A 9632-nucleotide genomic window follows, 5' to 3' on the forward strand; every position below is an offset into this window, starting at 1 on the left:
GGCGTCTGGGCCTGGGGCCAGTTCCACATGAGACTTCAGGATTCGCTGAGGCTCAGCTCCCTCCTCGTAACTGGGGACGTGCCCGCCGCTCTGCCCTCCTCCCTCCAAACCCTGCGGCCAGGCAGGCGGGAGCCCCGGGGAGGAAGACGGCACCGGATGGACGGAGCCGACTGGAGTGACGGGCGTGACTGGTGTTAAGTCCTAGGCCCTGAGCGCGTAGACGGCAGGAAGACGGCAGGACATGCCAGGCGGGAGCCTGGTCAGCTGTCCTGCCTCGGCCTCTCTGCCCCGTGGCTCCTGGTGCCGGGGACCAGGGGTGCTCAGACAGGCGGTGTGCCCGGGGACTTTAGCAGTGTCGGGAGACAGCTTCCGTTGTCACAGCGAGAGTGGGGTGCTGCTGGCTCAGGGGTGCTGCTCCACAGCCTGCAGTGCTCAGGGCAACCCCAGCCGCACCGTGGCCCCCTGTCCCTGGTCCGGGGTGGGAACCCACGATAGGGGCATCTGTGTCCATCCTCACCGCCTCCGTCCCATTCGCTTCCTGCCTCTCCCCGGAGCCAGCCTCCAGCCGGGGCCTGGACGGGAGGAGCTGAAAATGAGGAGAAGAGAGGAAGGAGGTGGCTCCTGGGTACGGTGTCTGGACCCGTGATGAAGGTCCGCGGGCCTCCGTCCGCCCGCTGCCTGGTCTGGGTGCGTCACCTGTGGACCGAGCCTTGTGACTGGAGTGACTTGGGAAGCTGTGACCCGTGCATGACCTCTGGGCCGGGGTTTGGAACAGGCAGCGTGGCTGCCGGCCCAGGGGGCAGCACCCCTGTTCTGGCCTGGGCTTTGTCCAGAGTCAGGGCAGCCCCAGAGCCCCAGGACTCACCTGGCCCGAGGCAGGCAGGTGGGCTGCCGCTTTCCTCCTTTCCTTTCCACTCTCAGAACCCAGGCCTCCCACCCGCCTCCTGGGTCACTCTGAGAGGCCAGCCTCGCTGACCCAGGTCCATTCCCGGACCACTGGTCATCCGCCTCCCCGCCCCCCCCCGCTCTGCTTCTCCTCCCCCTGGGGTTTCCATCCCTGCTGTGTGTGGCCCTCCCGCTCCTTTCCCGCCGCCAGCCCAGTGGATGGCACCCTCCAAAAAGGCACTTTTGGGGACCCAGGTGCCAGGCAGGTGGGGACCGCTTCCAGCTCTTGCTCTGAGCGCCGCCCGAGGTTGGCATTTGGGGCGGCTGCGAGGATGTGGAGCCTGGGGCACTGCAGACGGGGCTTTAAAAGGGACAGACGGGGCGGGGAGTGAACACCGCTCCTGGGTCCCATGCTCGAAGCGATTTGCGCTCAGCCCCTCCGAGGTGGTGTCAGGCCCTCGACGTTGCCGGGGCCACATCGTTGAACTGGTGACACAGGGAGTGGGCCTGGGGCGTTTGCTCTCATTTCAAACCAAAGCTGATTGTTTCGGCTTAAGAGCCCGTATCTCCTGGGGCAGCAGGGAGTTGGTGCTGGGTTTCCGAGCGCGGCTGCGCGTGCGGAATCCTGGAGCCTGCTCTTTGCAGATGTGACGCCGCAGGCAGCACAAGAAATTTACTCCCCACAGTCGGCCTGTTTGGCTCACGCAGTGTTGATGTGGTTGCACGGCAACGTGAGGGTACTTCCCACGCCTGACCCGGGCCCTGGAAACGGCCGAGGTGGTCGAGTGTGTGTCGCGTGTTTCACCAAAACGAAGCACAAACACGGGAATGAGTAAGCCAAGGCCTGCTGGGTGCCCTGCCCGTGACTCGCCTGTGTGTGTCACGTCAGGGCTCCAGCACTCACCGACTTTCATTCTCCTTTTGCTCTCGCACGCTTGTTACCTCCTCTCCATCTCCTGCTCATTCCCTTTTCCTTACGAGGATCGCTGTGCCAGCCAGAATTAACTGCCTGCACAGTAAGTTGTCTTTGTCTCATACGTGTATTTTTAAAATGTAGCCTTGCTGTGACACAGGCGTGCACTGTAACATAGCAGGAGTCCATCCCCGTCCTTCCTTTCTTCCCCCCACCGTTCTAGTTTTACTGCCCGGGGTGCTCGTTCACCCCCTGCTCCGTCAGTGTAGCGCCTTTGTCTCAGCCAATCCAGGGAGGGCATGTCTCTGTTCCCCGTTGGGCCAAAACAACCTCGCTACGATATGCACGCAGACTGGCCCCTAACTTCCTCCAGGTCTAAAGAGTGGTTCCTGACGCCTGGGCAGTGTGGCTCAGTAGTTGAGCGTTGACCCAGGCACCAAGAGGTCACTGGTTCGATTCCCAGTCAGGGCACTCTGAAAGGCCAGCCTCGCTGACCCAGGTCCATTCCCGGACCACTGGTCATCCTCCTCCTCCCCCCTGCTGCTCCTCCCCCTGGGGTTTCCATCCCTGCTGTGTGTGGCCCTCCCGCTCCTTTCCCGCCGCCAGCCCAGTGGATGGCACCCTCCAAAACGGCACTTTTGGGGACCGAGGTGCCAGGCAGAGGGCGTGCAGGAGCAGCCCATGGATGCTGGCGCATCTCTCTCTCTCCCTGTACCTTCCTCTTCCTCCCAATAAAAAAACACAATTTTTTAAAAGAGCAGTCGCCCTGACACCTGACCGTCCACGGCTCAGCCGGAAGCCCAGGCTGCTCTTTGGGCGGCAGACTGCGCTTTAGGAGGTTGCTTGGTCCGTGTCCCGACCTATGAGGGTTTAAGACAAATTCCTCAATGAGCGAGTATGTCTGTTAAACGCTGTGGAAACACAGGCTTGTAACTTAGAAAAAACGTTAACTCCCTTCACACGGTATTGATTCTTCGGTCTTTAGCTTTGCTAGACCAGGGAAAAGATGTTCTCCCCTTCTTCCTGTCCCCCATTTACAGTTTTGGTCATTCGCCTCAAATTTCACATAACGCGGCTCCCAGCTGTACCCTCGGGAGTCGTGGAGGTTGTGGCTGAGTCTTGCTTCCTGCCTGTCGGGGGAGCAGGCGGCAGGGATGAAGGAGTTGGGCTTGGGAAGCCCCACCAGCCGGCTCCTCTCCACACGCTGTGGGCCCAGCGTCGGTGCCGCGTACCCGGCTCTCGGGCATCGTCGGCCAGGCTTCTCCGAGCACCGGCTCCAGGAGGCTGCGTCCCAGGGGATGGGCTCGGTGACTCGCTAGCCACGGCAGCTGCATGCAGTGTTCCTCCTGCTGCCGAGGGGGCTTGCTTGCCCGTCTGCTACGGGCCTCACGCCCACCGCGAGGGGTGGGGTCCTCCTGGCACTGTTTACCCCAAAGGTAATGGCGATGTGGTGGCCATGTTGAAACCAACGGACTTTCTTTCTTGAGACACGATGATGGAATCACCTGTGCTTGATGCTCCTTCTTCTTCCTGTCTAATGAGTTCAGCTGCGGGCCCTGGAGAAGGGTGGGCCTCACCAGAACCCCCCATCCCCGCACCACCACCAGCAGGCCCCTCAGGTCCGCAGCCCTCCAGAAAGCCTTTCCGAGCCCCTGTGACATCCTCGGGCGGTTACAATCCGCCTGGCTCTCTGGAGACCTCCCCAGGGACCGCCCATGACGTGTCCTTTACAGACACCTGCCGGCCACTTCTCAAGGGGGGTCCCATCCCCGTCTAGCTCAGACACCACCGTAGCAGCACAGAAGAGCAAGCAGGAGAACATGGGGGCCCGCTCTGGGCCCACATTAGCAGGAAAGAGCACATCACCTCTGGGGGCCTCGGCGTCCTCACTGGTCAGCAGGGCGAAGATCTCCCTCTGAGGTGGTTGGGAGCGGTACCCGGGGCTCCAGCCTGTAGAATTGCGAACTTCCCCTCGCCTGACAGTCCTCTGCCCGAGAAGCAGCTGATGCTGTCCCCACAGAAGCCACGACAGGTCATGTCAAGTCCGGGGAAACCGGCCTGGGGACTCGCTGGTTCCTTCGAGGCCGTGAGAGAGGCTCTGTCCTGTGTCTCCCCCGGCGACTGGGGGTTGCTGGGCATCCCTGGTATCCCTGGGCTTGTAGATGCATCACCCCGATATCTGCCTTTACCTTCACGTGGATAGTCCTGTGTCTGGGTCCAAGTCTCCCCTGTTTATAAGGACACGGGTCTTATTGGGTTAGGGTGCACGCCAGTGACCGCACTATGACTTGATCACTTCTGAATTGACCCTGTCTCTAAATAAGGTCACCTTCTGTGGTACTGGGGGTTAGGACCCCAACCTGTGAATGTGACAGAGACGCAGTCCAACCCGTGACACCACCGCTGCTCACACCTCCGCCCTGGCTCCAGACCCCAGAGTGATTTCTTTGCAGGGACACATGACATGGGCTTTGGAGATGGGCCTCTGGGAGAGACCCTCCGATTGCTGAGACCCCAGTCTCCAGCTGGCCCGGGGGTGGACTGGTCTGCTCCCCGCCCCACACTCCCTGGGGGGATGGGTGGGAGCGTGCGATTAGAGATTCCAGGTTCCCTGAGTGGACCCCTCGGCTCCTCCTGCCTCTCTCCATCTCACGGTGAGAGCCCACGTTGTGTGTTCTCCAGGCACCAAGCTTAACTGAAAGCAGGTGCCTACACATCAGAAATAGCTCCCAGGCCCCCAGCCTGAGCGTACCTGGTCGGGCCGGGAACTCCCTCACTGCACCCGGGCATTTGATACACCCGGTAGTTAACCCATGGGCACCACTGCGTGCACGCTACAGGCCAGACTCCAAAGTCAAGTGCAGTTGATGGTGGTGATCTGTGACCTAACACACCCCAACGGGCGATCTCCTGTGACACTGCCTCATAGGGGTTTGCATGGCTGCAGGAACGGCCACAGATGGCCCGCAGATGTCACACATCAGGCCCAGGGATAAGAGCGAAGCCACTCACCCTCCTGCTCGATCCCTTTCCCAACCATCATTACGCCCTGCACATGGCTATCAACTTTAGATAATTGTAAAGGGTGTCCTAAGATTTTTCAGAATAGACTGCCGGACTGGATCCAGAGAAAAAAATATTTTTAAGTCTTTTCAACAGCTTTGAGCAGATTAAAGAGGCCCACTTCTTGGCACTCTTGAGTGACTCTGCTCTGCTGCCGAGCCTAGGCACACAGGACACGAGGTTCATCCTCAACGCCAGGTTCGATAAGCGGCCTCTGAGTCATGGCCATGCTGCTTTTCTCCGGTAAGTGTTGAGTCTCCAAAGTCTGCAGACAGGGCCAGGGTAGAAGGGTGCCCCAGTGTCCACAAGAGGGCGCTATGGCAACTAATCCCTTACTAGGGTGCTGTTCCCAGATTGCCCACCAGAGAGCGCTATTGTGACTAATACTTTACAAGGCTGCTGTTCCCAGAGTGTCCACAAGAGGACGCTATGGCGACTAACCCCTTACCAGGGTGTTGTTCTAAGACAGTGGTCGGCAAACTGCGGCTCGCGAGCCGCGGTTTGCCCCTCTGTTGACTGAGTTTGCCGACCACTGGGATAGGGGCTTAATCACAAGGAACAACAACAGCCTGTAATTATTGGAATCGAGAGTCTAGGTCAGTGGTCGGCAAACTCAGTCAACAGCAGCAAACTCGCGAGCCGCAGTTTGCTGATCAGGGCTCTAAGAGAGTCCACACAAGGGCACTATGGCAACGAATCCCTTACTAGGGTGCTGTTCCCAGAGTACCCACAAGAGGGCACTATGGCGATTAATGCCTTACTAGGGACAGAGTGGGTATTTTTGTGAGTCTTGGCTGTTGAAGAACTTGTCAGACCTGTCTATCAGGAAAAGAGTGAATTGCCAAATTATCTATAAAGCTCCCTCTGTGATCTGCAGGTCTTTCTTCTTTCCAAGTCACTAACACCTCCATGACTGGTAATGAACTTCACAGACTCGCTGGACAGGCGCCCTGACCTTGCTGGGCCTTGGTTAATGGGATGTTAAGCTAATGTGTGAAAGGGTAAGATTAGTGAGTTCTGTTGCCGTGTTAGCTTGCATTTGATCTTAAGGAATCCTTGCTGTGGAAATTATTTTTGCTGCTGCTAATTTTTTTGCATTGCATATTCCACTTCCTATTACATACAGATCGGTGGAACCATACCAAACCAGGGGGTAGGGGGCTGAGGGGACCCCAGCGGCCAAGGCCAGGACAGGCTGCTGCCGCCTGGTTTGACTAGAGTCAATGACAGAAATCCCTGCCCTGGAATGGATACCAGGTGACAGCCCAGCTCACTGCTTCTACTTCCATAATCCTCCTTTCATTTCACCTGTGTTTTGCACAAGCTAGACCCAGTCGTTTTTCTCACGCAAACAGCGATGGGCCTGGGGCAATGAGCTGCTGCTTATTAGAGTCATTCGCGTTTCCTCTTTTCTTTTTCACCTTGGCCTAGTCCCTCCAGGGTTCCTCTCAGTCCACCGCCCCGCTGACCAGCCCCTGTGCTTTGCTCTTCCAGGAGGCATTTTAAGGAGAGGCGCAAAGCTGTTCTTCCGCCGGCGGCATCAGCAGAAGGACCCCAGCCTGAGCCAGTCCCACAACGACCTGGTGTTCCTCCAGCAGCCGGAGGGGCCGCGGAGGAAGGGGGCCACGCTCTCCAGGATCCTCAACAAGAAGCTGCTGTCCAGGCACAGAAGCAAGATTGCCATGAACGGCGCCCCCAGGGACCCCGGTGTGTAGGCCGAGGTGGGCGGCCTCCTTCATGGCGACGCTGGAGATGTGGACCCGCTAACAGCCCACCAGGACGGAGTGGGATGCCAGCGAGCTTGTCTGGCTGGGGTTTTCCCCGACAGACAGTGTCATCTTTGGAAGGGGAAGAAAGGTCTGACCAAGCCTGTTTACCACCCGGTGCCGGAGGGGAGGGAGGGCTCCGCCCCGTGGCTCAAGTTCGGGTCGGAAGGAGAGTGACTTGATGAACTAAAGAACATACTGCAGTGGGCGTGGATGCACCAGGTTCGGGCCTCAGTTTCACCCACTCTCTGCTCTGACGGGTATGGTTTGGGGTCCACGCCTGGACCACGTCACAGGAGCGGACGACCCTCTGTGCTGTCAGTGTGAACGCAGCGTAGGTCACCTCTTCTGATGATGCTCAGGATAGATAGAACAATGCAGCGTGCCCTGGGGCCAGAGAGGTGGGGCTCCGGCCGATTTGGCGAAATTACCGATAGGATAGGAATGGAAACACTACGACAAATGTGGGAAGACATTTGCCTTTGCTATTAGCCATAGAACTTGAACAGTTATGCACATCCTAAATATATCCTATGCATATTATGCTGAACACTTTTCTAAGTGTACTTGGAGCCTATTTGCAAGTGGGAGATATGTCGATTCTTACATGGGTTGTACACTTCCTCTGTAGTGTCAAAAGCTCTAACCGTGGACTTTTCCCGTCTGGCCCCCACGAAGCAGGGGCGCAGCACGCCTCTCCGTTGCACTTAGGAGCAATAAGGGACAGCTGAGAGAACGTGGTACCCACACGCACGTACCTGGATTTTCTCTCGTCCGAGGTTGGTTTGCCAAATATTGCCAATAGCTGAAACCAAGTACTTTTAGGGCAAAAGAGGAAATTATTTTATGTCTCAGGTGTGAGTCTTAGGAAGGGAAGTTCAGTAAAAAACGGGCCAGGCTTGCATCCGATGCCTTTCAGGAGCTTGTCTGAATTCTGTGAACAGTCTTGGCAGACTGGGGGGGGGGGGGGGGGGGGGAGGGCGTGTTTCTCTTCCCAGTGGAACAAATGATAAGCTTGCTATACAACGGTAATATCCTCCGTGTCTTTCAAAGCACTTCCCGCATCAGTAGCCACTTGGGTTCAGTCACAGTTGTCACCACGCTGGTCCACTCCTCAAAGTGCCACGTGTAGGAAATGGGCTTGTTGACAAGCGTTGTCGTTGGCGTGAAGGGTGCTGGTGGCTTAATAAGGGTCATCTCCCCCCAGTTTCAAAGGCTGTTACGAAAACTCAACTTCGGTCACGGGTGTGCATTTGGGGCATCTCCTTTGTACAGACACTTCTGTTAATCCTCAAACATCTACTTCAGGGGTAAGAGAGCTCTTGATGAGCTAAAACCTTTCTAAAACCAAAATTCTAGAATCCTTTCCTTTCTTTATTTGGAGGGAGGAATTAGAAGACTGCGTTAAGAATGTCACTTTAAAATGCGCATTTGAAAATTCTTAGGTGTCCCAGGAATCAAGGGACTGTAAAGTGACTTTTTTTTTTAACGAGACTTTGTTTTTAAAGGTTATATTCCAGTTTTAATCACTGTAAAATAGCACCTGGCGTCACAAAATAAATACCAAATTCGTCCCCACAGGCCAGCCGTCGCTGCAGGCCTTTTTGGGACAGATGGTCACTTTAACGGTGTGTTTTGCGTGAAGGATTTCTGTTCTTCCTCGTGGCAGGCGGACACGTAACATGCACGGATTAATAATAAGGGGACCGATGTGTCAGAATGTAAGACACTGGTCAGAAGTTCTTAGTACAGTTCCGTGTTTGTTTTAAGTTTGAAATTCAGATGAACTCAGCTCCAGTGGGAAGGTGTCAGAGTTTTAGACTGACTTTTTCTCGCTCTCAAAAAACAATAACAAAACCAAACCACACCATGTTAGCCATGGCCGTTCCCGGGTCGACCCAGGAGCACCCTGTCCGCTGTTCAATATCTTCGTCAAGGGCTCTGCTTTCTCCACTCCCTCGTGACTTGACACCTCTCCAGGCTCCCGGGAAGGAGCCCGCTCCGACTCGCCCTCGTGCGTGAAGCCAGGGAGTGGACACGGACAGAGAGAGCGTCGTCGTGGAGATCCGTGTTCGCGTCTGTTGGGTACACGTGAGACCCTGTCCGCTGGAGCTTGATCCAGGAGCCCGTCCTCCGGGCGCACACACTGGTGGCCATCCTGGCCTTCCCTGGGGTCTCGAGGACGCAAATGTAGCGGGAAGAGGAGGAGAGGGTGACGTCAGGGTAGCCCCTCGAGACGGGGCTGTGTCTACACTGTGAATGTTTGCTTCCCAAGCTGTGTATCCAGGTTTGTTTTTTAAAGGTGTCGGGTATTTATGTGAAAGTCAATGTCATTAAGGTGAAATACGATGACACACCAGATACAAAACACATTTGTGAATCACCGGTCCCCTTACCCTTTCCACACGCGTCAGTGGCTTGAGGGCTCGTGTTTTGGTTTTGGTTTTGGAAGGGTGGCCTCGTAAAAGCGATTCCTCACGAGCACTGATCGGTCCGCCTGGACCAGGAGCACACGCTGGTTTTAACGCGCTGGCTCCGCTCCCGCGCTGTGCGTAAGGACACCCCTGTGGCCTTTGGGGAGGAAGGGCATGGCGTGTGAGCGTGCTTTAATGTGGCATTAACGAAAGTACCCATCTCACTGTTCTGTTCAAACCCAGCTGTAAGGAAGGTTCAGGGGTCATCAAACCACGGCCCGCGGGCCACATGCGGCCCGCCGAGGTCATTTATCCGGCCCGCCGGGGGCCGCTGCCTGTCCTGCTTAGCAGCCGACTCGTCCCGGGCGTGCAGTGCGCATAGGAATTTGTTCATAGTTTTTTTTTAAACTATAGTCCGGCCCTCCAACGGTCTGAGGGACAGGGAACTGGCCCCTGTTTAAAAAGTTTGAGGACCCCTGGTTTAGGCAGAGCAGGCTCAGCTGGAGTTCAGAGCCAGCCCCGGGTTCCTGAGGATGGCTGCCAGGCCCGGCGCAGCCAGCCAGTCACCAGTTAGAAGCCTGCCCAGGTTTG

General features: G+C 56.7%; 1 protein-coding gene across 1 annotated transcript in view; it reads left to right on the forward strand.

The window, feature by feature from the left end:
* Window positions 1-8252, forward strand: part of C2CD2 (C2 calcium dependent domain containing 2) — a 52519-nt gene extending 44267 nt beyond the window's left edge. Inside the window, exon 14 of the mRNA XM_080654620.1 lies at window positions 6356-8252. Coding sequence (XP_080510746.1) covers window positions 6356-6576 — 221 coding nt within the window. The 3' untranslated portion in view covers window positions 6577-8252. The remainder of the gene's footprint in view (window positions 1-6355) is intronic.
* Window positions 8253-9632: the final 1380 nt, after the last annotated feature.

This window comes from Plecotus auritus, assembly GCF_963455305.1.
Source record: "Plecotus auritus genome assembly, chromosome: 2".
Lineage (NCBI taxonomy): Eukaryota > Metazoa > Chordata > Mammalia > Chiroptera > Vespertilionidae > Plecotus > Plecotus auritus.